This window comes from Hylobates moloch, unplaced genomic scaffold (assembly GCF_009828535.3).
Source record: "Hylobates moloch isolate HMO894 unplaced genomic scaffold, HMol_V3 SCAFFOLD_8, whole genome shotgun sequence".
NCBI lineage: Eukaryota > Metazoa > Chordata > Mammalia > Primates > Hylobatidae > Hylobates > Hylobates moloch.
In genome coordinates, this window is record NW_026652283.1 from 109,234,200 (window position 1) to 109,261,876 (window position 27,677).

Below are 27,677 nucleotides of genomic sequence, written 5' to 3' on the forward strand. Positions count from 1 at the left end.
TACGTGTGCCATCTCATGAGGAATTCCTTATAGACCCAGCTTGGTTCTTCTCCACTGTCTTCTTTTGAAGTTCTACTGATTTGATTACCAGTTTTCAATCAAATCCACTGGGGAATGGGACGATTTTGCTTTTGTTTCGTGGCCAAGAAATGCTTAATCCTGAAAGTTTTGTGAGAAGACATGGCGAGAAGCAGAGTCAAGCACACACCACGACGGCGGAGAAAGGAAGAGTAAGTAAGAGAGTACGTTTAACAAATGCTCCTTCTTTCAGAAATTCCAAAGTTTACTTCATACAACTTGTGATGTTATTGCTTCACAGTCCTTCTGAATCATAAAGTGAGTTCTGACTGAGGTTCCAGGTGATGTAGTGAACATTCCACACAGGGAGCTCTACCATCAAGTCAGGGGAATGCCCACCACCGCTATCATCACTATCGCCACTACTTCTGCCACGGCCATCACGTTCACCTCTACCTCCACCATCACCATCACTACTCAAGTTGGAGAAATAGAGGCCAGGGGAAGGGGATAAAGGGAGGGCAAAGAAAGGTAATTCCAAAGGAACATGAACACCAATAATGCTTTAAGGTAAAATTTCTTAAATCTTTTTTGGATAATAAGTATAGCCAATGAATAATTATATCTACAGTATTTTTTTCCTATACTTTCTTTTTTTTTTTTTTGAGACGGAGTCTTGCTCTGTGGCCCAGGCTGGAGTGCAGTGGCGCGATCTCGGCTCACTGCAAGCTCCGCCTCCCAGGTTCACGCCATTCTCCTGCCTCAGCCTCTCCGAGTAGCTGGGACTACAGGCGCCCGCCACCACGCCCAGCTAATTTTTGTATTTTTAGTAGAGACGGGGTCTCACCATGGTCTCCATCTCCTGACCTCGGGATCCGCCCGCCTCGGCCTCCCAAAGTGCTGGGATTACAAGCGTGAGCCACCGCGCCCTGCGCCCAGCCTCCTCCACTTTTCTTAATTATCAGATGAAACCTTGGCTTCCTATTAAACTGTGTACTTTGAAGAGTGATATATCCCTCTACCTTATGCAAAAGAGGAATTCCATTCCTCTCTATGCTCTTATTCTGATGTCTTTATAGTTAATTAATTAATTAACTTATTTTATTTATTTAGTATTTTTTTTGAGACAGAGTCTCGTTCTGTTGCCCAGGCTGGAGTGCAATGGCGCGATCTCGGCTCACTGCAAACTCCGCCTCCCGGGTTCAAGTGATTCTCGCACCTCAGCCTCCCGAATAGCTGGGATTGCAGACGCCTGCCACTATGCCCGGCTAATTTTTGTATTTTTAGTAGAGACAGGGTTTCACTATGTTGGCCAGGCTGGTCTTGAATTCCTGACCTAAAGCGATAGGCCCGCTTCAGCCTCTCAAAGTGCTGGGATTATAGGTATGAGCCACCGTGCCCTGCCTATTTAATTTGTTATTATGAATGAACGAACATATGAATGATGCAATACCTTCTAAGAATGGCCCATGTGGGATAGAGCTGTACTATGGCTGTCCCCAGCATATGGAAAAATGAAGTTCTGATATAAGTAATTGACTTCAGATCAAAACACAGTGTTGCGATGCCTTATATATTGTCCCAATAGTCCATCAAGGCTCATAAAACTACATCCTTTACATGAATATTACCAAAAAACAGCAATTAAAATATTTTTATATATTTTGGCCAAAAGCACTCAAAGGCCTTGACAGACCCAGTTTCTTCCCCTACTTCTCTTCTTACCTGTCCATTTCTTTTGCTGGGTCCTCTTGCTCCTTCTGCCAGCTAGCTGATCATTCTCTTGGATTTGCATTGGACCCCTTGCTAATACGTCTCAGCTGTGAGTTTTCCTAGGTCATTTTCTTAGGTCTCATTACACCATTCCTAGCCAGGTGAAGGGCTAGGTTTCCAGTTGGGTACAATAATGGGGCTTTGTCCTTGACTCCACCTGACCTGTTTCATTCTGTTATTAATGACCTGGATGAGCATATGGACAGCACTGCAAACTTTTCCCCTCATAGCTTCAAGGGCAGGGTACATCCTCATCCATCTGTGCATCTCAGCACCTTGCACAGTAGCTGGCCTATTGTAGGTATTTTTAATTTTTATTTATTTATTTATTTATTTTGAGACGGAGTTTTGCTCTTGTTGCCCAGGCTGGAGTGCAATGCATGATCTTGGCTCACCACAACCTCTGCCCCTGGGTTCAAGCGATTCTCCTGCCTCAGCCTCCCCAGTAGCTGGGATTACAGTCATGCACCACCATGCCCGGCTAATTTTGTATTTTTTAAGTAGAGACGGGGTTTCTCTATGTCAGTCAGGCTAGTCTCGAACTCCCGACCTCAGGTGATCCGCCCGCCTTGGCCTCCCAAAGTGCTAGAATTACAGCGTGAGCCACTGCGCCTGGCCTATTGTAGGTACTGAAGAAGCGATTGGATTAGACTGTTGAGACTGAAGTATTTATGGGTAAGTTGATATGATTTGGAGATTGGCATTAAAATTCTCCAGCAAAAATTGTGATAAAATTAAATAACATAGGCTGGGCGTAGTGGCTCACACCTGTAAATCAGCACTTTGGGTGGCTGAGGTGGGTAGATCACTTGAGGTCAGAGTTCAAGACCAGCCTGGCCAACATGGTGAAACCCCGTCTCTACTGAAAATACAAAAATCAGCTAAGCATGGTGGCAGGCACCTGTAGTCCCAGCTACTTGGGAGGCTGAGGCGAGAGAATTGCTTGAACCCAGGAGGCAGAAGTTGCAGTGAGCCCAGATTGCACCACTGCACTCCAGCCTGGGCGACAGAGCAAGACTCCGTCTCAAATAAATAAATAAACAAGTATATGGGAGGGCCGATGCAGTAGCTCACACCTGTAATCCTAGCGCTTTGGGAGGCTAAGGCAGGGCGGGTGGATCACATGAGGCCAGGAGTTCGAGACCAGCTTGGCCAACATGGCGAATACCCATCTCTACTAAAAATACAAAAATTAGCCGGGCATGGTGGTGCACGCCTGTAATTACAGCTACTATGGAGGCAGAGGGGGGAGGATGGGTTGAGCCCAGGAGTTCTAGGCCACTGCACTCCTGGGTGACGGAGTGAGGCAACATACAAGGAAGATGCAAATACTACGCCATTTATGTCAGGGACCTAAGCATCCTTAGATTTTTGTATCCATGGGTGGAGAGGGTGGTCTTGGAACCAATCCCCCACAGATACCTAGGGACGATGTATATTGTTTTGCTTTTCCATATTCAAACTTCCTGTCCATGACCTAGTATTTACTGAAAACATCAGATTTTAGGATGGTATGCAAAATGGGTCCCTACTTGCCTTCAGAAAATATATTTATTTGTTTGTTTTTGTTTTTGAAACAGTGTCTCGCTCTGTCGCCCAGGCTGGAGTGCAGTGCCTTGATCTTGGCTCACTGCAACCTCCACTTCCCGGGTTCACACGATTCTCCTGCCTCAGCCTCCCGAGCAGCTGAGATTACAGGCGTGCTATCACGCCCATCTAATTTTTGGGGTACTATTAGTAGAGACAGGGTTTCACCATGTTGCCTGGGCTAGTCCCGAACTCCTGACCTCAAGTGATCCACCTGCCTCAGCCTCCCAAAGTGCTAGGATTATGAGTGAGCCACTGAGCAGGGCCAGAAAAGATCTTATATTCAAATTTATATTTGGAAAGATAGATAAGATAATTACTATTGGGGCTGGAGTTTGTTGCCCAGGCTGGAGTACAATGGCTTGATCTCAGCTCACCACAACCTCCACCTCCCGGGTTCAAGTGAGGTGGGAAGACAAAAACATTCTTTTGTTTTCTACTTTGTATCCTTCTGCATTGAACTTAAGAACATGATGATGTATATACCTTTTATAATAAAATATATTTCATTATTATTATTACATATTGTCATTATAATTAAATGGGTTAATTTCTTATCTAACTACCAACTATCTATAGAATATCAATAGATATTCGATTGTTGAATATCTGTTTCTGAGATGTTTTAAGTACTTAGAGGCTCCAAGTATTCTTAGTGTCGTAGGCTCCATCCGTCATTACTCTAACACATTAAAATGTACCCATCTCAAATACAATTTATATATGAATTGAGTTGAAGTTGACTAGTTTTTGTAATGTCACATTTCATAAATATTTATGGCTGGGCACAGTGGCTAATGCCTGTAATCCCAGCACTTTGGGAGGCTGAGGCAGGTGGGTCACATGAGGTCGGGAGTTCAAGACGAGCCTGACCAACAGGGAGAAACCCTGTCTCTACTAAAAATACAAAATTAGCCAGGTGTGGTGGTGCATGCCTGTAATCCCAGCTACTTGGTAGGCTGAGGCAGTAGAAACGCTTGAACCCGGGAAGTGGAGGTTGCGGTGAGCCGAGATTGCACCATTGTACTCCAGGCTGGGCAACAAGAGCGAAACTCCGTCTCAAAAAATAGAAAAAAAAAAAAAAAAAAAATATATATATATATATATATATATATATAAAGTTACTTTATTTATTTATTTTTGAGACAGGGTCTCGATCTGTAGCCTAGGCTGGAGTGTGGTGGTGCAATCATGGCTCACTGCAGCTTCCACCTCCCAGGCCCAAGCAATCCTCCCACCTCAGCCTCCTGAGTACCTCGGACTACAGGCGTGCATACCATCACACCTGACTTTTTTTTTTTAATTGTTAATAGAGATGAGGCCTCACTATGTTGCCCAGGCTGGTCTCAAACTCCTGACCTCAAGTGATCTCCCTGCCTTGGCCTCCCAAAGTGCTGGGATTACAGGTATGAGCCACTGCACCCAGCTAACTTTGATTTTTATCAAGTTTTAAAATATTTTGTAAACAAAGTATTTTTTTTTCTTGTCTCTAACTTTTCATAGGCCCTTGGAAATATCTCATGCCCTAGAAATTGTGCATGAAATGGGTAAAAATGGCACCAGGTGTTGAGCACAGTGCTAGATGTTTCTGATAGGAGGGGGTATAAAATGATGCCTGCTTTCCAGAAATGTATCATACAGCTCTACATCTTTTCTTTCCTATCCTCGCCCCGTACCTCTTCGTTGTAGTTTTTTTAAAAATTCTGTCCTTACTATCAATTCTTTTTCTTATTCTGCTGGGTTTTGGCATAATCCATTCATTTTCTTGTGAACCCTCTAATTAGAACACAAGTGTTTTAAGGCAGATGAAATGCAGTACAAAAGTAATTACAATCATGCATCATTTAATGATGGGGATACTTTCTGAGAAGTGCATCGTTAGGCAATGTCATTGTTGTGTGAACGTCATAGAGTGTACTTACACAAACCTAGATGGTGCAGCCTACTAACACCTACGCTATATGCTATAGCCTATTGCTCCTGGGCTACAAACCTGTACAGTGTGTTACTGTAGTGAATACCGTAGGCAGTTGTAACACATGGAAAGTATTTGTGTACCTAAACACAGAAGAGGTACAATAAGACATTGTACAAAGAATAAAAAATGCAACATTTTAAAATAGGGCACTTACCATGAATAAAGCTTGCAGGACTGGAAGTCCCTCTGGGTGTCAATGAGTGAGTGGTGATTGTGAAGGTCTAGCACATTATTGCACACTACTGCAGATGTTATAAACCCTGTACACTTAGGTTACACTACACTTATAAACAATATTTTTTCTTCAATAATAAATTGATCGTAGCTTACAGTAACTTTTTACCTTGTAAACGTTTAAATTTTTAGAAATTTTTGATTCTTTTGTAAAATTTGGCTTAAAAGACAAACACATTGTACAACTGTACAAAAAGTACTTGCTTCATATCCTTATTCTAGGGGCTTTTTTCTGTTTTCAATTTTTTGATTAAAATTTTAACTAAAATTTTAAATTATTTATTTATTTATCTTTTGAGATGGAGTCTCACTCTGTCACCCAGGCTGGAGTGCAGTGGTGTGATCTCTGCTCACTGCAGCCTCCGCCTCCTGCCTCCTGGGTTCAAGCAATTCTCCTGCCTCAGCCTCCCAAGTAGCTGGGATTATAGGCATAAGCCACCACGCTCAGCTAATTTTTTGTATTTTTAGTAGAAATGGGGTTTCACCATGTTGGCCAGGCTGTTCTTGAACTCCTGACCTCAGGTGATCTGCCTGCCTCGGCCTCCCAAAGTGTTGGGATTACGGGTGTGAGCCATCGCGCCCAGCTAAATTTTATTTTTATTAAAAAATTTAACTAAGATTATTTTTAAATTTTAAAACTTTTTAAACTTTTTAAAAAAAAAAAACAACTAAAATACACACCTTGGCCTACATACACAGAGTTGGGATTATGACTGTCTTTCACCTCCACATCTTGTCCCACTGGAAGGTCTTCAGGAGCAATAACACGTAGTTGTCATCCATGTTAACAATGTCTTCTTCTGGAATACCTCCTGGAGGGCCTGTCTGAGGTTGTTTTACAGTTAATTTTTTTTCAATATAAGGAGTTCGCTCTAAAATAACAATAAAAATTATACTATCATAAACACATAAGCCAGCCACATAGTAATTTATCATTATCAGGTATTACGTTCTGTACATACTTGTATTTGCTATACTTTTTTTTTCTTTTTGAGATGGAGTCTTGCTCTGTCACCCAGGCTGGATTGCAGTGGCACCATCTCAGCTCACTGCAACCTCCGCCTCCCAGGTTCAAGCAATTCTCCTGCCTCAGCCTCCTGAGTAACTGGGATTACAGGCACCCCCCACCATGCCCAGCTAATTTTTTGTATTTTTAGTAGAGACGGGGTTTCACCATGTTGGCCAGGTTGGTCTTGAACTCCTGACCCCATGATCCGCCCACCTCGGCCTCCTAAACTGCTGGGATTACAGGTGTGAGCCACCGCGCCTGGCCTAATTTTTGTATTTTTAGTAGAGACGGGGTTTCACCATGTTGGCCAGGCTGGTCTTGAACTCCTGACCTCAAGTGATCCACCCACTTCTGCCTCTCAAACTGTTGGGATTACAGGCGTGAGTCACCGTGCCTGGCCTTGCATTTGCTATACTTTCATTTGACTGGCAGCACAGTAGGCTTGTTGACACCAGCATCACCACAAAAACATAAGTGACATGTTGCACTTTATGACATTGAAACAACAATGATGTCACTAGGCAATAGGAATTTTTTGGCTCCATTATAATCTTTTGGTACCACCATTGCATATGGTCCATCATTGCCTGAAACATCATTATGCAATACATGACTGTATGTCCATATTAGAAATCAGAATCTCAGGTCTCAAATATACACTTTCACATGTCTAAGGTAAAATACCGTGCTGATCTCTCTGAGCATTTGCTTAGATGTTTAGCTGAATTTTTGGAATTTTTGCCTAATTTATTTCAGGCAGACACAGGTCAATCACCAATTAATTGAGTACTTACATGTTTTTTTGTGGAATATGACTCAGAATATTTAATCCTAGGCTTATATAAGATTGTGAGGAGCCAAATCAAATTGCAATGATAACAGCCTACTTGAAGGGATTTTCACTGCATCATCCTGGCATGTAAATATCTTTCATCCTGTTTGCAGAGTGTTTTGGAAATCAAGAGAATGGAAAATGAAAACATCAACATTTGATTCAGATGAGGATATTCCACTTTTACCCAAAAGAAAACGTTTTAGAAAGAAAAAGCCAAGGCCAGTGAGACACACCAAACGCCATGAAGAGGAGCAGGTCTATGAGCAAGGGACCACATTACCCTGTTGCATATGCAAGCACGAAATTGACCTAACTGGTATTTTTCTCCATAAGAAGCAACATGTAGCTCTGGCCACACTGGGTTTCCAGTGGATGGGTGGAAAGAAACCACAGCCCTCCGTGATTGCTGTTCAAAGACAGTTCATGATTTCTAAACTATTGTCATCTTTTATGTTCACTGAAAAAACCCTACAGAGCATTAATAATGCTTTTGAGCTGCTTTGGAAAAAACAAATACCAGCATACTATAAGATTTTTGATAACATTGACAGGAGTGTCCTATATTCTCAAAAAATATGTCATCTATTAATTAAAGGAGTGGGCGTTTGTGAAGACAGGAATTCTACATGGAAAGCTGACATGAATGATAAATTCACTGTAGTGAGTAATTTTGGTAATAAACCTAATGTGTGTTTTTTTGGTTTGTTCGATGGACATCATGGTGCCTCAGCGGCAGAGTTGACATCAGTGGAACTCCCAGTTTTACTTCTCCATCAGCTTTCCAAATTTGATCCTTCTTACCAAATGACAACTGATGAGCAACAAATAATCAATTCCTTTTACACTGTGTTTAGAGAAGAATACACAGCAATAGAAGACCTCTTTTCTGCCATAAACAAAACAGAAGCAGTGAGGTGTGAGTATGAGGACGTACACAAAGCCTTTGCAAAAGCATTTTGGAGAATGGATAGGCTTTTACGTCTTGGAAGAAAAGAAGTGTCCAGGGTTCAATGGAGTGGCTGCTCTGCAGTTACTTGTATATTGGAAGGCAAACCTAAAAGTCCTTATGCTCATAAGAATTGGAAAAGAAAAAATAACCGTGATGGGTTGGCAGAGAGCTCCCCTTCCCAGGAGATGCCAAAAATAATTTCTGGAATATTACATGTTGCAAACACTGGTATGTACATTGAATAGCACCAAATAACACCTTTATGTTTTTGGTTCTTTGCAGCAAAACCCCTCATGCTTCCAGAATTTTTTATGGTCTATTATTTAGTGACTTAGTACCTAGAAACTGCATTGATCAATATAAGAAACAACAAATAACCACAATTTAAATGCAGATTGCAGGCACAAAAATAATTGTAATTATTTTTTAAAGAGGCACAGATATGATATAATGTGACAAATATGTTAAATTTTCCCAAAGGGGTAGCAATAGAGTTGTTGATAAGGATGAAAAGCGAAGATACTACGTTTGCTTAAATCTGAACAAAATTAAAAACATTTTGTACACTTCCTTTTTTCAGAAAAATGGAAAGTTGTTTGCTCACTGTTAGTGTAGTTGTTTAAATTGGTCAGTTACTCTGATAACTGTATTTGCAATAGGTCATTCTCATGCTCACTGGCCAAGTAGCGTCTATTTCATCTCAGAGAGAATAACAGTTCATGCCTCAGTTTTATGAGCATGAATTCTCTTCTTTAAGAAGTTACCTGTATTGTTTAAAAGTTATTTCAGGAAGTTTAGGAATTTGCCAAAATGGAAAGTTCAGAAGTAAACTTTTTAGCAAAATTGACATGAGTTCCACACTGAGTTCCATGAGATACCTAACTACAGTTCTACTACGCTTTTCATAGATAGAATTATCATTAATGATAGTGTCCACTTACTGAATATTGAATACAGAGTAATTTCCTCATCTAGTCTTACAATAACTTTGATATCTAGTGATATCTAAGTATTGTTAACCCAATGTTTCAGATGAGAAATTAAAGCTAAAAAATGTGAGACAATTTGTTCAAGGTCTCAGAAGTAATAGGAATTGGAGTTGGAAATCAGTCCTACCATATCATGTTACCTCTTAAGGGGATTGCTCCAAAGCCTGAGGAGGCTGGGCCTCAGCAAGTGGGACTTTGTGGCAGAGACAGTGTTGCAAGGCCAGATAATCACAAAGAATGCTACAACGAATGTCAAGGTGCCAGAAAGTCAGCCTGTTTCTGATCCAGCCTGGTTCTGAGCCTAAAATGCCAAGGACTCCAGACTAAACAATACCAAGAAAACTAAGTGCATGTCCACTGCCTCACAGTCTTTGTCATTTCTCAGGCTCTGTGCTGAGGTTCCAAATAGTTCACAGACATAATCGTTACAGATTTAAGGCCAATCTGTGAACTGACCCATATCCTTGGAATTGGGACCCCATGGAAGATATCACTAATTATAAGAGTCTTTGTAAAATTAATATGACAAATTATGATGTATTCAGTAAGTGGATACTGTCATTAAACGTCTAGACATGGCCAGGGGTGGTGGCTCACACCGGTAATTCCAGCACTTTGGGAGGCCGAGGTGGGTGGATCACCTCAGGTCAGGAGATTAAGACCAGCCTGGCCAACATAGTGAAACCCCGTGTCTACTAAAAATACAAAAAAAAAAAAAAAAAATTAGCCAGGTGCGGCAGGCGCCTGTAATCCCAGCTACTCTGGAGGCTGAGGCAGGAGAATCGCTTGAGCCTGAGAGGTGGAGGTTGCAGTGTGCTGACATCACACCACTGCACTCCAGACTGGGCGACAAAGAGAGACTCCATCTCCAAAAAAATAAAAAATAAAAAAATGGCTGGGCGCGGTGGCTGACTCCTATAACCAGCACTTTGGGAGGCCAAGGCAGGTGGATCACGAGGTCAGGAGATCGAGACCATCCTGGCCAACATGGTGAAATCCTGTCTCTACTAAAAATACAAAAATTAGCTGGGAGTAGTGGTGCATGCCTGTAATCCCAGCTACTCAGGAGGCTGTGGCAGGAGAATGGTGTGAACCCAGGAGGCAGAGGTTGCAGTGAGCTGAGATGACGTCACTGCACTCCAGCCTGGTAACAGAGCAGGACTCCGTCTCAAAAAAAAAAAAAAAGTCTAGACACACTGCTGATTGGTTGGTTCTAATCTCCAGGTCAAACAGTTGGATTTAATTTCCAGGTCTATACAATGGTGTTAAACTGTTTGCATCTAGCCATGCTGCATTTTAATAGAAAGACACATGGGTGAAAAAAATTCAAATTGTAAAAGAGAGAACCTGAGGTCATGATTTAGCTACAAAAGTACTTCTGTAAGAAAGACCTTTAAATGACTTTCAGCCGTAAGAAAAAATTTTACACAAATTTTTCAAAAATTATTTTGTATTTTGTAGAACAGGATTAATTATAGCAAGGGAATTAGGTTTCCTTGTTTAAAATTCATAATATATCAATGTCATCATAATTCTAGAATTTAAAAAAAATTATTACCTTATAATGATATATGATTTCAATGATGAAGCCATTGAATACATGTTGAATTTGTGCATGTAGAAAAAGGTACTGCCAAACTCACATTCTTTTTAAAAATGTTTATCTATTTTATTGATACATAATAACTGTAAATATTTATGGGGTACATGTGGTATTTTGATGTATGCATATAATATGTAATGATCAAATCAGAGTATTTAAGATATCACCTCAAATGTGTATTATTTCTTTGTGTTGGGAACACTTCAACTCTTCTAGCTATTTTAAGATATACAGTGAATTATTGTTAACTATAGTCACCCTAACGTGCTATCAAACACTAGAACTTATTCCTTGTCTCTAACTGTATGTTTGTACCTTTTTTTTTTTCTTTGAGACAGAGTCTCACTCTGTTCAGCCTAGGCTGGAGTGCAGTGGCGCGATCTCGGCTCACTACAACCTCTGCCTCCCGGGTTTAAGCCATTCTCCTGCCTCAGCCTTCTGAGTAGCTGGGATTACAGGTGCATGCCACCACGGCTGGCTAATTTTTGTATTTTTGGTAGAGACAGGGTTTCACCATGTTGGCCAGGCTGGTCTTGAACTCCTGACCTCAGGTGACCCACCCTCCTCTGCCTTGCAAATTGCTAGTATTACAGATGGGAGCCACGCGCCCGGCCTAATTTTTGTATTTTTAGTAGAGACAGGGTTTCAACATGTTGGTCAGCCTGGTCTCGAACTCCTGACCTTGTGATCCACCCACCTCAGCCTCCCAAAAGTGCTGGGATTACAGGGTTGAGCCACTGTGCCCAGCCTGTTTGTACTTATTAACCAACTTACTATATCTCCTCCTGCCCTGTCCCCAACATTTCCCAAACTTTGGTAACCACCATTCTGCTTTACCTCATTGAGATCGACAATTTTTAGGATCCACATATGAGAGAGAACATATAATGTTTGTCTTTCTGGTGTGGCTTATTTCACTTAACATAATGTCCTCAGTTCCATCCATGTTGCTACAAATGACAAAACTTTCTTCTTTTTCATGGCTTAATAGTATTCCGTTGTATACATATACTACATTTTCTTTATCCATTCATCTACTGATGGACATTAAGTTGACCCTGTATCTTTACTATTGTGAATAGTGCTGCATAAAACGTGGGGGTGCAGGTACCTCCTTGATATCCATTGGTTACATACTCAGTAGTGGGATCTGCTCCCCATGACTCAAATATCTATCAGACCCCATCTCCAACATTGTTGATAAAATTTCAACATGATGTTTGGGGGGAACAAAAATACATACCATAGCAGGGCCTTTATTATGTTGAGATATGTTTCTTCTATGCCTAATTTGTTGGGAAGTTTTATCATGAAGAGATGTTGAATTTTATCAAAAAAATTTTGGGGGCATTTATTGAGATAGTCGTATGGTATTTCTCCTTCATTCTGTTGGTAATGTGTCATATTTATTTTATTTTTAATGCTGACTGTATTACAAGTCGTCACGGTGGGCTATTTATCATACTCAGTAATGGGATCTGCCCCCCATGACTCAAACATCTATCAGAACCCATCTCCAACATTGTTGATAAAATTTCAACATGATGTTTGGAGGCAACAAAAATACATACCATAGCAGGGCCTTTCTTATGTTGAGATATGTTTCTTCTGTGCCTAATTCATTGAGAAGTTTTATCATGAAGAGATGTTAAATTTATCAAAAAATTTTTTGGCCATCTATCGAGATAATCGTATGGTATTTCTCCTTCATTCTGTTGGTAATGTGTCATATTTATTTTATTTTTAATGCCGACTGTATTACAAGTCGTCACGGTGAGCTATGAGGAAAAGTTTTCAATTAGCAATAATCACAACGTGGCTAAACCTCACTGGCTATGATATTGCCTCTGCACAAAGCTTCACATTTATTGATTTCTGTGTGAACCATCTTTGCATTCCTGGAATAAATCCCACTTGATCGTGGTGCTTTTAAAAAAAAAAAATATGTTGTTTGATTCAGCTTGCTAGTATTTTGTTGAGGATTTTCACATCTACATTCCTCAGGGATATTGGCCTATAGTTTTCTTCTTTGTTGTGTCTTTTCTGATTTTGGTATCCAGGTAACGCTGGGCTCATGGAATGAGTTAAAAAGAATTCCTTCCTCTTCAATTTTCTGAAACAGTTTGAGAAGAATTGGTGTTAATTCTTTTTTATAAGTTTGGTAGAATTCAGCAGTGAAGCCATCTGGTCCCGGGCTTTTCATTTGGGGGACTTTTTATTACTGACGCCATCCTGCTACTTGTTATTGGTCTGTTCAGGTTTTCTATTTCCTCCTGGTTCAATGTTGGTAGGGTTGTGTGTGTCCACGTGTTTATCCATTTCTTTTAGGTTTTCTAATTTGTTAGGGCATAGTTGTTCAAATAGTCTCTAATGATTTTTGTTTTTCAGTGGCATCTGTTGTAATGTCTCCTTTTTCATTTCTGATTTTTTTGGGATTTTCTCTCTTTTTTCTTTTTTAGGCTAGCTAATGGTTTATTGACTTTTAAAATCTTTTCATAAAAACAATCTTTTGTTTTATTGATCCTATGTGTATTTATTAGTGTCTATCTTGGTTAATTCTGCTCTGATTTTTATTTTTTTTCCTTCTATTAATTTTGAGTTTGGTTTGTCCTGGCTTTCCTAGTTTCTTGCAGTGCATTGTTACGTTTTTTATTTGGAGTTTATTACTATAAATTTCCCTGTTATTATCACTTTTGCTGCATCCCATAGGTTTTGGTATGTTATATTTTGATTTTCATTTGTTTCAAGAAGTTTTCGATTTCCTTTTCAATTTCTTCACTGACCCTATGATTGTTGGGGAGCATGTTGTTTAATTTCCACATATTTGTACAATTTCCAATGTTCCTCTTGCTATTGATTACTAGTTCTATTCCACTGTGGTATGAAAAGATACTACTTTTAAAAAATCATATATGTCTCTAACTTTTGAACAAATGGCATACAGTTATAATAACTTACATCCATGCCTGCTAATTGCAACATCTGTGCCATTTTGGAGTTGGTTTCAATTGATTGACTTTTCACTTATCATGGGTGTTATTTTCCTTCTTATTTGCACGCCTGGTGTACTAGTTTCCTAAGGCTGCTGTAACAAGTTACCACGAACTTGGTGGCTTAAAACGGCAAACATTTGGCCGGGCGCGGTGGCTCACGCTTGTAATCCCAGCACTTTGGGAGGCCGAGGTGGGTGGATCACGAGGTCAGGAGATCGAGACCACAGTGAAACCCCGTCTCTATTAAAAATACAAAAAAATTAGCTGGGCGTGGTGGCGGGCGCCTGTAGTCCCAGCTACTAGGAGAGGCTGAGGCAGGAGAATGGCGTGAACCCGGGAGGCGGAGTTTGCAGTGAGCCAAGATCGGGCCACTGCACTCCAGCCTGGGTGACAGAGCAAGACTCCGTCTCAAAAAAAAAAAAAAAACAGCAAATATTTATTCCCTCATGCTTTGGGAGGCCAGATGCCTGAAGTCAAGGTGTTCACAGGGCCATGCCTCTTCTAGGGTAGAATCCTTCCTTGGATCTTCCAGCTTATGGTGGCTCCAGGCATTCCCTCACCCACAGCTGCTTAATTCCAGTCTCTGCCTTGATTTTCACATGGCATTTTACTGTTCCACCCATGTGTCTCTACTCTGTGTATCTCTTATAAAGACATTTCTCATTGGAATTTGGGCCAGCCTGGATAATCCAGAATGGTATCATTTTGAGATCCTTAACTACAACCGCAAAAACTATTTGTTTTTTTTTTTTTTTTTGCCAATAAGAACACATTGACAGGTTGTGGGTGTTAGGAGTAAATGTGTGTTTTTGGATATATGGTCTTCAGCTTTGTTTTGGGATGAAATTACTTGGAAATAGTTTGATCCTTTTAGATCCTGTTTTTGTAATTTATCAGGCAAGTCCAGGGCAGTGTTGAGTTTCGTCTAATTATTCTCTGCTACTGAGGCAAAACATTCCTAAGCATGGCTACCTAATGATTCACGAATTAATATCTTTTCAGTCTGGCTGATTGGAAAAGGAATCATCTCCAGCCCTATGAGTCCTCAGCAATGCTCCCTCTAATCCTTTTCAAAAGTTTCTTTACCCAATGTTGCGGACTTTCCTCACACACACGTATTCACCAGTACCCATCTAAACACTTGAGAAAGACTCACTTGAGAAAGACCCTTGAAAGATATCTGGAATTCTCTGTTCCTCTCTTTTCTCTGTGGTATTCTGTCCTCGGCAAGCTCTAGCTGCACTGGTTTCCCTGGACTCTTGGCTCTGTCTCTTCAAAACAGATGAAAGTGTAAATCCAGTCACTATTATTGTATCTTGACCAGAAAGATAAGAAATTCCATAAAACGTATGGTTAGGGGAATTATTTGAGAGATGTGTCATCCAGAGTATTGTATTTGCTCCTGCCTGTTGACACTATCAATATGTACTAAGTGATCCATTTGAGGCTTTCAGACTACAAATACATGAATGTTGGTGGTTTCACATTCTCTGTTTTGCAGAGATTGCGTGTTGTTATGTTGCCCAGGCTGGTCTCGAACTCTTGGACTCAAGTGATCCTCCCATTTAGCCTCCCAAAGCGCTCTGATGCTTTGATGAGCTTTAATCTTCTAATATATTAAACATGTGATTATCCTTTCCTCACAGGATTACAGATGTGAGCTACAACGTCAAGCCAGTTCCAAGTTCTTTGTAGCTTCCTTTCTTCACTCTTTCTCTCTTTGGCATAATTTGAAATAGTCATTTTTTCTGTAGTCTGTGTGGTGGCAACAGGCATAGGTTTATTTTTGGTTCACTGTTTCAGTGAGGCCATCGTCCTTTGGGGTCCTAGCTTTGTTGTGGTGAGCCATTTAGTCTTCCCCATCTTGGACAAGCCCTAGGTTTTGTCTCCTGTTTCATAAACCTGTGATTTTTTTTTAAGACAGAATTGGGCCTGGTGCAGTGGCTCACTCCTGTAATCCCAGCACTTTGGGAGGCCGAGGTGGGTGGATCACAAGGTCAGGAGTTCAAGACCAGCCTGGCCAACACGGTGAAACCCAATCTCTACTAAAAAATACAAAAATTAGCGGGGTGTTGTGGTGGGCACCTGTAATCCCAGCTGCTTGGGAGGCTGAGGCAGAGAATTGCTTGAATCCGGGAGGTAGAGGTTGCAGTGAGCTGAGATCACGCCACTGCACTCCAGTCTGGGTGACAGAACGAGACTCTGTCTCAAAACAAACAAACAGTCTTGCTCTGTTATCCACACTGGAGTAGAGTGGCTCAGTCTTTACTCACTGCAAACTCCACCTCCCGGATTCAGGGTCCAAGTGATTCTCCTGTCTCAGCCTCCCAAGGAGTTAAGATTACAGGCATGTGCCACCATGCCCAGCTAATTTTGTTTTATGTAAAGACGGGGTTTCACCCTGTTGGCCAGGCTGGTCTCAAACTCCCGACCTTAAGTGATCCACCTGCTTTGGCCTCCCAAAGTGCTGGGATTATAGGTATGAGCCACTGCACCTGGCCACTTTGTGAAAATTTAATGTGGATTTGGCTCAATACATGGTCTCAGGTAAAAGCTGGTTTCTGCTCTTAATATACCTGAATTTAGTCATTATTCGTCTTGAGTATTTTGCACTTTCTGCTATATTATCCGGGATATTTACTTGTTCTCAGTGGAAGAGTCAATCTAAGACCCAGACTGCCTCATTACTGCTCCTTTTTAATATTTGAGTGCTTTAGTGTATCTGTTATTCCAATATCTTTATGTCTAGATTGTACATTTGTTAATAATTCTTTTTAAGGAGGCCCTGTAAACTACTTTTGTTTCTAGTGTCCTAGCTTTCTGTCTCATAAGTTCACAGTAGATTCAGAGACCAGGCACAACTTTACCATTTCACAACTTTACCCACTATTTCTCTATTATTCTTTTCCTTTTTCTTTTGAGATGAGGTTTTGCTATGCAGTCAGGAGCGCAGTGGTTATTCTTAGGCTCACTCAGAGGATACTGCACCCTGGATCCCCTAGCCTCAAGCAGTCCTCCCGCCTCAGCCTCCCAAGCAGCTAGGCCTTCGGCCTGCGCCACCACAGCTGGCTATCACAATTTTTAAATTGGTGGCCACCTGAAACCCCCTTCTCAAGATTGCCATGTCACTCCTTTCATCTAATCTTCAAAATCTGTGAGGAAAGGATAATCACATTTTTAATATATCAGAAGACTAAAGCTCATCAAAGCATTATACGAAGTTATATAACCAGTGAGTGAGCCAGGACTCCAGTCTTTCAGGCTTGAAGTCTGGTTATTTCAAATGAACAGTACTAGCTTTCTCCTGTTTTTAGGATATCTTCATTTTTATGTGGACCTTTCTGTCTTCATTCATCACTAATGCTGTATTTGCAGACCTCAGTTGTCTTTCTTCTCTAGATGTGATTGTTTCCATGGGTGTGAAAATGTGTTCATTTGGACTAGTTTAATAAGTTGTTTTTAAAATTATCCCCACCCCTACCGTTTTCCCCTAAAGTTTAATTCAACTCCAGAATCTCCTTCAATTTTGTGCAGGGAAAATCCAAATTCTTAACACTGACATTTTATATACCTTCCCTTCCCCCTCTCCGTTTTTTTTGACGGTGGTGCTGAGGAACTCTCACGTTTACAAACCTGATTCTGAGAACACATTCAACAAATATTTCACACATAGTTGAGACTTGTGCGTAATATAGTTAGGCTTTAGGAGTACAATGGTGAGCAATGAACAATGGACATGAGTTTCATGATCATACATCTATAAAACAAAAGGACATTTTGAACATCCAATGAAAGCTAGTTCAACATGAGTAAGGGTCTTATGCTAACCATTCTTAGGAAGTCACAAAGCTGCTGTCCATGCATAAAATTAAACAAATTCAGCCTCTTTTGCTGAAACCACAGCACTGAAGAAAAACTGGATATAGACTGTTTCCCCAACCTTATTTACATGCAATTCTGATTTACTTATGCTCCTTTATAATTGTAATTTTTCCTTTCCCCAGTGACTATTTCAATTTTTCCCAAGTTCCAAGTTACCACTGCTTACTGTCTTAAGCCTGTAATTCTACTTCGTGTTTTCTTATAATTCTTTTATAAATGGGTCTGAAATGAAACATTTGTCATTTCCCCTCAATTTCTTTTGAATAGCCTCTCTACCTGCTTTTCTCTTCTTGGAACACTATATAACCTCTAAGTGTCTACCTCTTAAATTAGCTTATTGAGTCTCAGAATAACTTTGACAAATAACACTGCAGGTGAAAACCTGTTACTTAGTGAAATAAAGTGACCTAATGAAGGCCATACAGACAAAAATTTGGGGTTAAAGTCTGCCTGTCAGGCTCCTAAATCCTTCCACTCCCCATACTGTTTTTCTACACCAAACTGTCCTTATTACCCCAGGCAACGTTGTGCATCCTAGGTGTGTTTTTATTTTTCCTGCTTCACCCATCACGTATATAGGTATGTCTTTTTCTGACCACCACACAGAGTTTCTTTTCCTTTTCTCTCATTCTTTCTTTAAACTCTCTTGTTCTAATCAACACTAAGTCACCTTTCTGGCTTTATCTGGGGAAAATGTTGATATTGCCTACTCAGCTCTAGAATTCCCTGGTTGGGATTCCAGAGTTCACTCTGTAAGTTTACTGGACTTTTCCTTTTCACAAAAGTTGGTGATAACCCAGTAATTGCAGGAGGCAGCCACATCATTACCCTCTGCATTAAGAAACACTTTACCTGACTATGCCGCTTTAAAAAGGCTTGAGCATCATCTCAAAGCAGCTCTTTTTAATCCCCAAGATTATTGTTCCTAAACACGTTGCTCTTCCAGTAATCCTGTTCCATTTTTGTTCTGATCACATTTTCTGAAGAGCGCAATCTCTCCAAGTACTGAAAGCTGTTACCTTTGTCTAGGAATTCATTTATGCTTAGATTAAAATTGTGTAGTGGTCTTCAACACAGTTCATTGCTTGGTTAGCTGTTCGCATTTCCTCCAAACAGATGTTACCAAGATACTTTTTTAAAAGCCAAATTGTCCTTTCTCTTAAACTATTGAAGGCTGGTTCCTCTCCACTTCTCTGGACTATGTGGACATAACAGTGATGTTTAATAATCTTCCTCTACTTGCAGTGAGCCGAGATCGTGCCACTGCAAGTAGATCGAGACTCCTTCTCAAAAAAAAAAAAAAAAAAAAAAAATCCTTCCTCTATTTTCCCATCTTCATGGAAACCTTTTGTTCATTATCCTGTTCAAGCTCTCAGTTTAATACAGCTCTTGACTTCAAACACCCTGTTTGTAGCTGACAGCATATGCCACTCATTGTTACAAAAGGAAACTATTGACTCTGCACATCTAATTTTTTAGTTCATTCCATTAGTAGTCTTCCTGATGTATCTTACTTACCCTCTACTTCCTGGGTTATATACACAAATAGTTAAGAAACGCTGGCCACTTCTTCTCCTTCACTTTTTCTTTCCTTCATGCACCATTCACACAGGTAAAGAATGTGCTGCCGGGTGCAGTGACTGGCACCTGTAATCCCAGCATTTTGGGAAACCGAGGCAGGAGGATCGCTAGAGCCCAGGAGTTTGAGACCAGCCTGGGCAACATAGCGAAAGCCTGTCTCTATGAAAAAATGCAGAAATTAGCCAGGTGTGGTGGAACATGCCTTTAGTTCCAGTTCTCGGGAGGCTGAGGTGGGAGGATCACCTGAGCCCAGGGAGGTCAAGGCTGCAGTAAGCCATGATCATGCCACTGCACTCCAGCCAGGGTGACAGAGTGAAAACCTGTCTCACATTATCTCCCTTTTTAACAGGTAGGGAAGAACTGCAACCAGGATTTAATGTCCTTTCTCCTAGAATATTTTATTGTGCTGAATCCAAAGGATGTTCACAAGTAATAAAATGGGCCAACATGGTATGTCCCACTCTGTAGCACAGGAAAAAAAAAAAAAGGCAAATAGTGCATAACACTACACTCGTCAAGCTCTCTACAGAGGTAACTAAAATAAAAATAACCTGTTTACCATCCTTCCATTGTAAGTACATATTTCTATTAAATTCTTTTCAAATCACATACTAGGAAAATAATGCTTTTTCTTTTTGCTAAATGGCCTTTGACTTGCCACATGCAAATAAACATTTACAAAGTCAATGGATTTGACTATTCTGAGCCAAACTATGTCCCTTTTGTCTTCAGAGCTATGGCCACACAATCCATATGTATGTACCAAGTAAAAATTTTTTGAATTTAAGAGGTACTGAAACATATGTACTCCTAACAATTCCATTTACTCAGTTGGCACATAAGTGCCACTTCATGTTGTCTTGCTGATTCAGTAATAATTTATAATCCAGCAAACGTCAAGATTTTACTGACTTATGTTCTGCAAAATCTAAGTCGAATAATCAACAGTAAGATAAGTTAATACACAATATTCATAACCAAACTATAAAGAAATGATGGGCCATATAGCCTTTAGAACTACTATGTATGTAAAGTTTCCAAAATATTTTTCACAAACATCATCTTTTAGTCCCAATCCAGTAGCTCAGCTATTAAAAATTCCTATTGCATAAATGAGACAACAGTTTATGTCTATTATCTGACACTAATGCTTTACCAATTTAGGCTTTTTTTGAGAGAGTCTCACTCTGTCGCACAGGCTGAAGTGCAGTGGTGCGATCTTGACTTACTGCAACCTCCGCCTCCCGGGTTCAAGCAATTCTTGTGCCTCAGCCTCCTGAGTAGCTGGGAATACAGGCGTACACCACCACGCCTGGCTAATTTTTGTATTTAGTAGAGACAGAGTTTTGCCACGTTGGCCAGGCTGGTCTCGAACTCCTGGTCTCAAGTGATCCTCCTGCCTCAGCCTCCCAGAGTGCTGGAATTACAGGTATAAGCCACAACACTGGCCACCAATTTAGGCTTTCCAACTATACTACTATACTAGTTGCATGGACCTCACCCTTTTTTCTTTTTTTTTTGAGAGTCTTGCTCTGTCACCCAGGCTGGAGTGTAGTGGCATGACTTCGGCTTACTGCAACCTCCACCTCCTGTGTAGAGGCGGTTCTTGTGCCTCAGCCTCCCGAGTAACCGGAATTACAGGCGTGCATGTGCCACCATGCCCTATCGGGGGAACCACTCCCAATATTTCACGTAGGTTCTTTTCTATTTCCCTAAGTGTCAGTCGGTCTCAGAAATAAAGGAAAAGAGTACAAAAGAGAGAAATTTTAAAGCTGGGTGTCCAGGGGAGACATCACACATCAGCAGGTTCCGTGATGTCCCCCAAGCTGCAAAACCAGCAAGTTTTTATTAGAGATTTTCAAAGGGGCAGGAGTGTATGAATAGGGTGTGGGTCACAGAGATCACATGCTTCACAAGGCAACAAAATATCACAAGGCAAATGGGGGCAGAGCGAGATCACAGGACCTGGGTGAAATTAAAATTGCTAATGAAGTTTCAGGCATGCATTATCATTGATAACATCTTATCAGGAGACAGGGTTTGAGAGCAGACAACCGGTCTGACTAAAATTTACTAGGCGGGAATTTCCTCATCCTAAAAGGCCTGGGGGGTGCTACAGGAGACCAGGGCTTATTTCATCCCTTATGTGCAATCGTATAAGAGACATTCCCAGAGCAGCCATTTCAGAGACCTCCCCCTAGGAATGCATTCTCTTTCTCAGGGCTGTTCCTTGCTGAGAAAAAGAATTCAGCGGTATTTCTCCTATTTGCTTTTGTAAGAACAGAAATATGGCTCTGTTCCACCCAGCTCTCAGGCAGTGATACCTGATGGTTATCTCCCTTGTTCCCTGAACATCGCTGTTATCCTGTTCTTTTTTCAAGATGCCCAGATATCATATTGTTTAAACACACATGCTTTATGAACAATTTGTACAGTTAATGCAATCATCACAGGGTCCTGAGGTGACAGACATCCTCAGCTTATGAAGATGACGGGATTAAGAGATTAAAGACAAGCATAGGAAATTATAAGAGTATTGACTGGGGAAGTGATAAATGTCCATGAAATCTTCACAATTTATGTTCAGAGACTGCAGTAAAGACACGCGTAAGAAATTATAAAAGTATTAACTTGGGGAACTAATATATGTCCATGAAATTTTCACAATTTAAGTTCTTCTGCCATGGCTTCAGCTGGTCCCTCCGTTCAGGGTCCCTGACTTCCCACAACAATGCCCGGCTAATTTTTTTGTGTTTTTAGTAGAGTTGGGGCTTTGCCATATTGCCCCAGCTGGTCTCAAATTTCTGGCTTCAAGTGATTTGCCTGCCTCAGCCTCCCAGAGTGGTGATTACAGGTGTAAGCCACCATACCTGGCCTTGGACCTCAACCTTCTAAGCCTAAATACCTAAAAAACTGTGGGCCTAGAATTGAACTCCTCCTGCAAGCAACTAAATGATCCCAGGTACAGTATCATATTTAAAACCAGAATATTCTATGTAAATTTGGCATCCTATTCCAGGAATTTTAAATCTCAAAGATGTTATAATATTCAAATATCATTAATCCCATCTCAGAACAGTTTAATAACTTTCTATAAATCACAAATGATTTAATATCAAGAAAAACAATATGTAATTACATGTAATTTTAAAAATACGTAATAATATTCCTGAAAACTTGAGGAAAATCAATTTTTCCTAACAAACTAAAAAAATTCAGTGGTTCTTAAAAAATACACCAAAAAAAGTTACAGTAATATATAACCACCTTCCAGTCTGTTCAGATCATGTTTAAACTGTAAGATTTCAATGAAGCACACCATCATGGATTCATTTGAACCATGAACAAACTACAACCGACTTTTAAGATTTGTTTCCAACCAAAGGGTTTCACGTTGGCTGCCTATTATTCATATAATACATTAATAACGTATTTCTTCACAGGAACGACTGATTTTTTTTTTTTTTTTTTTTTGAGGCAGATTTTTGCTCTTGTTGCCCAGGCTGGAGTGCAATGGCGTCATCTCAGCTCACCACAACCTCCACCTCCTGGGTTCAGGCAATTCTCCTGCCTCAGCCTCCCGAGTAGCTGGGATTACAGGCACATGCCACCACGTCTGGCTAAATTTTTGTATTTTTAGTAGAGATGGGGTTTCTCCATTTTGGTCAGGCTGGTCTCGAACTCCTGACCTCAGATGATCTGCCCACCTCGGCCTCCCAAAGTGCTGGGATTAAAGGCTTGAGCCACCACGCCTGGCTGACTGACCTAATTTTTAAAATCTACACATTATAGCAACCTAGTTAAGACTAACAATAATAGTGACGTTCTAATTTTTTCATCACCCATGACCTAAGTACATTCAAGTTTTAACTTGTACTGGTTACACAACTGTCATTCTGTTTTTTTAAAAAATCAAAGTTTGTGTTTTAAATTGAAAAAGCATTTATCTTAAAACATTTAAAAACCTGCTAGATGGAATATATGTTGGTTATAAAAAAGTTCAACTTATGACTCTCCAATATAAGTAATATTAAGTCATTTCATTTAAAAATTTAGAAGTTACTTTGCATTATCTGTAATGTTAATACTAAATGTAATAGTTTTAAACACTAAAAGTTGCTTAACAATGAGGGATAAATTGACCTGTTTGAAATCTGTATTTACTGTAAATCATTCAGTAGTAATATATTACACATATTTAAACAGTACTTTTACATAGCCTGCTTTCTGTTTAGCATTGAAACACAGAATTTACTAAAGTTAGCAGATTTTGATACAATTGGTTATCTCTAGGATAAAAATTTCTTCTTTTAAAAAATAATCTTTTAGGTAATGTGCAAGCAGTCTTATGCAGAAATGGGAAAGGTTTTTGCCTAACCAAAGAACATACTACACGAAATGCAAATGAAAGAAGAAGAATACTTCAGAATGGAGCAGTCATTAGTTCAAATGAACCATACGGGCTTGTAGAAGGGCAAGTAAAAACTACACGAGGACTTGGATTTCATGGAAATCTCAAGCTGAAAAAATCCATTATCCCAGCACCTCAAACTATTTCTGTCCCTATAGATGACCTATGTCAATTCCTTATTTTAGCTACTAATGGACTTTGGGAAGTTTTGGATAAAGAGGAAGTCACTGCCCTGGCAATAACAACATTTCACATGTATAAAGAAACATACTGTTCTATCATACCTAACAAATCTCCACCATCCAAAGGGCCTCTGATTTTTTCAACCAGTGAACCAAACCTTACTAAATCACAGAGTAATATCCATGTATTGTTTCAGTATAAATCTGTATCTGAAGTATGTGTGTCAACTACAAATTCCAAAGAAAATTTATCCGATTCAAACTATTCTAAATACTGCATTTATAACGCTGAGAATGTAGAAACATTTCCACCAGAAACGACTCATCGTAAACCTTGCAGTGAAAAAGTAACTGACAGACCAACTAGTGTAAATGGTGTGGTAACAAATGAAAAAGAATCAGACACTAAGAGTTTCTACGAAGGTGCAGCTGACTATGTTAGCCGTGAACTTGTAAATGCTGCTTTACTGGCTGGCTCCAGAGACAACATTACGGTTATGGTAATATTTCTCAATGGAAGTGAGTATCACCTTCTGACATAAAAAATAAAGTTCCAATTATCCAGAGCACCAAAATATAATACCATAAAGCGATTCTTCAATGATCCAGATGTTAGGATGATTCATCAATACCATGCAAATAATTTTATGAACATAGTAAAGAAAATATAAAAGCGGATACTAGGTCATATAATGTCATTTATATATATTCAGTGTTTTATGCCAAAAAAAAAAAAGAGAGAAAAACCAATAGTTGCTTTTTATACCACTTTATTCCAACCTGAGCACCTCAATATAAAACTAAACACTGGTGAACCGTTTTCCTAATTCTGCATTATCGTAAATGTACAAGTTCTCCTAGCAGTCCAACACTTAAATAGATTAAATCATCTCTGACACATGGTAGCTTTCATATAATGAAAATACCTAAAATAATTAGTGCAATATACTCAACTGATCAAAATAAAATGAACTTTGGAAAAGAAGGCTGCAAGATTGTTACTAACATATTGCAATACTTTATGTTACAAATTACGGGTACATTGTTTATTATGGTTCTAGCCATGGAGGAACAACTGAAGCCCCTTCCTGTCAAAGGGGGAGAGAGAAATAATTAGCTGTTTTAGTAACTGTACATTTTGTATACTTTTAAGCAACTCTTAAATATTACAGAAAAGTAATACAGATATGGAGACTACAATGCAGTACCCTATTTACAGTACAGCTGAAGATCAAATTTAAAATAATCAAGTTTGAATATACATAATTGTTAGTGCATTGACTATATTATGTCAAAAGGGAACAAAAGCCCCCTCCCCACCCCAAACAACAAAACCTATATAATGGCCAGCAGTGATTAATTAGAAATCACAGACACCTGGTTTATTTCATTTTTGTTAAAGAACTCACATGTTTGAAAGGAACACTGTCCATTAAGGTGCATTTATTAGTTCTCAAATTCCTAAAACAAGATAGGGTTGCATTTGATTTTTACCCCATTTAAAAAAAACAAACAGGACTAAGTATAATTAAGATACTATTAATACTCTTCTCCACCCCGACCTTGTATATGTAGGATTATTTTCTTGTGGTTAATTTATTAAAATGTGGAATGTACATTTTAAATACAGGTACCAGGAGAAATGAACATTTGCCTGAATACTATGGCTAAGCATCATAAATAACTTTAGAATCTCCTTCTAAACAAAGAATGTTTTTGAAAAGACCAAATTAGTAAGTTCCAATTTTATTTTCACAGGTGACTACTGTACCAGTGTGGAGAAATGGGCTGGTTAACTGTGTGGGTCCAGACAGTCATTTGTCTATATTCCTAGTGATGAGAAATTATTCCCCCTAACCTTCCAATGAAACAAGCGTCCACATAGTTCTCATTTTTCCCTATTGTTGAAACATTAGTGAGAGGGACCCATGCATGTTATTAAAAATTAAGTTCAAAACACTTAAAATAATTCTGTATTAGAAACTTGACTCTATCATAAGTCCCTTCTTTTGGAAGTCATACTGGGCTGGTTAAATGCTCCAATTCCATTGTTATTAACATTTAGGAAGCAGAAGACTATTCCAGCTAGTTCAAACTAGAGGTTTAGTTACTACAACACTGACTCCTGGTTGGTTGTGTGGGTTCGGTAAGGTCTACTCCTCTTCCTCTGGCAGAATTTGCTCCTGGATTTTGTGGTTCATTCTTTGGCAATTTTTTAGCTGAAAGAAAATGATCAAATAAATAGAATATTTGAATACTCATATTAATATCAGTTTCACCTATTTATAATTTTTCTTTCCAGTTAGGTTACCCCCAAGTATCATATAACCATATGTTCATTCTTTTCAAATGTTTACCGAGTATTAAACGCCAAAACATTGGTTGCTGTCTTAGGGAGTTTGATTTCTGGAGTAATTGTGTTGGGGGAAGGGTAGATGGGGACTGGTTGTAGATACAATTAAAACTTAGGCCTGACTACTGCTTTACGTAATTCTCTATACCGATTCACTCAATAATATCAGAAAAGTTTTATTTTATTTTATACTCATTATTCTTCTTTTTTTTTTTTTTTTTTTTTTTGAGATGTAGTCTCACTCTGTCACCCAGGCTCACCTAGGCTGGAGTGCAATGGCATGATCTCAGTTCACTGCAACCTCCACCTCCTGGGTTCAAGTGATTCTTGTGCCTTGGCCTCTTGAGTAGCTGGAATTACAGGCATGCCCCACCACACCCCGCTAATTTTTGTTTTTTAGTAGAGACAGGGTTTCACCATGTTGCCCAGGCTGATCTTGAACTCCTGACCCCAGGTGATCCACCTGCTTTAGCCTCCCAAAGTGTTGGGATTATAGGCATGAGCCATGGCGCCTGGCCTCATTATTATTCCTATTAAATAAAATCTACATCAATAAAGATGATGGCCAGGCAGTAAGTTTATAAAGAAGCTCAGCTCGTATCAGCGTTCTCTAGACTGCCACAAACATTTTTTAGAACAAGTCAGGATACAAATACCACTGCAATCATCACCCCAACAAAACTTGTCCTCTATTGTGCAATTAATTATCACCCCGAGTTATGATAGATCATATTTACTATTTCCTTCCTGGCTTCCACAGCCTTTGGCCTTAAAACATCTGTATACATTTTCTCTCTTTTTTTTTTTTTTTTTTTTTTTTTAAGAGACAGGGTCTCACTCTGTCACCAGGATGAAGCGCAGTGGCGTGATCATGGCTCACTGTAGTCCTGAGTTCCAAAGTGAGATGGGGTCTCACTTTGTTGCCTAGGCTGGTCTTGAACTCTTAGGCTCAAGCAACCCTTCCGCCTCAGACTTCCATGTGCTGGGACTGCAAGCATGAGCCACCATGCTCGACTGCTTAGTTTTTAAAAGAGAAACTTACACCTTGCAAGTAACCATCAGCTGCCTTGAAATAAAGGGGAAATAGGTAAGAGTTGAATTTTTGAGAATGAACAATTATAATCTATGCTTTGGGCAAAAGAAGGACAGATAAGACCCAAGTTAGATGCCCGCATGGGTCAAAACTTAGCATACTGGAGGAAACACACTCACACACAAACATATCTTAGCATGCTAGTGGAAATACACTCAGACACAAACATATCCACATACATTTAGACATACTCAACACTTTGTTGTG

At 39.8% G+C, this 27,677-nt stretch overlaps 2 protein-coding genes and 1 pseudogene across 3 annotated transcripts in view; 1 reads left to right on the plus strand and 2 right to left on the minus strand.

Annotated features, from left to right (window-relative positions):
- The first annotated feature begins 373 nt into the window (after positions 1-373).
- PP2D1 (protein phosphatase 2C like domain containing 1) lies at positions 374-24,803 on the plus strand. The gene is made up of 3 exons (XM_032162319.2): positions 374-588; positions 7,545-8,611; positions 23,761-24,803. The coding sequence occupies exons 1-3, from the start codon at positions 566-568 to the stop codon at positions 24,564-24,566; spliced, it is 1,896 nt and encodes a 631-aa protein (XP_032018210.1). The 5' UTR covers positions 374-565; the 3' UTR covers positions 24,567-24,803.
- LOC116474081 (U4 spliceosomal RNA) lies at positions 12,703-12,834 on the minus strand (annotated as a pseudogene).
- The window catches only part of RAB5A (RAB5A, member RAS oncogene family), a 39,288-nt gene continuing 36,388 nt past the window's right edge, over positions 24,778-27,677 (minus strand). For both annotated transcript variants that reach the window (XM_032162320.2, XM_058443428.1), the window contains exon 6: positions 24,778-26,243. In XM_032162320.2, coding sequence (XP_032018211.1) covers positions 26,128-26,243 — 116 coding nt within the window. In that variant the 3' untranslated portion in view covers positions 24,778-26,127. The remainder of the gene's footprint in view (positions 26,244-27,677) is intronic.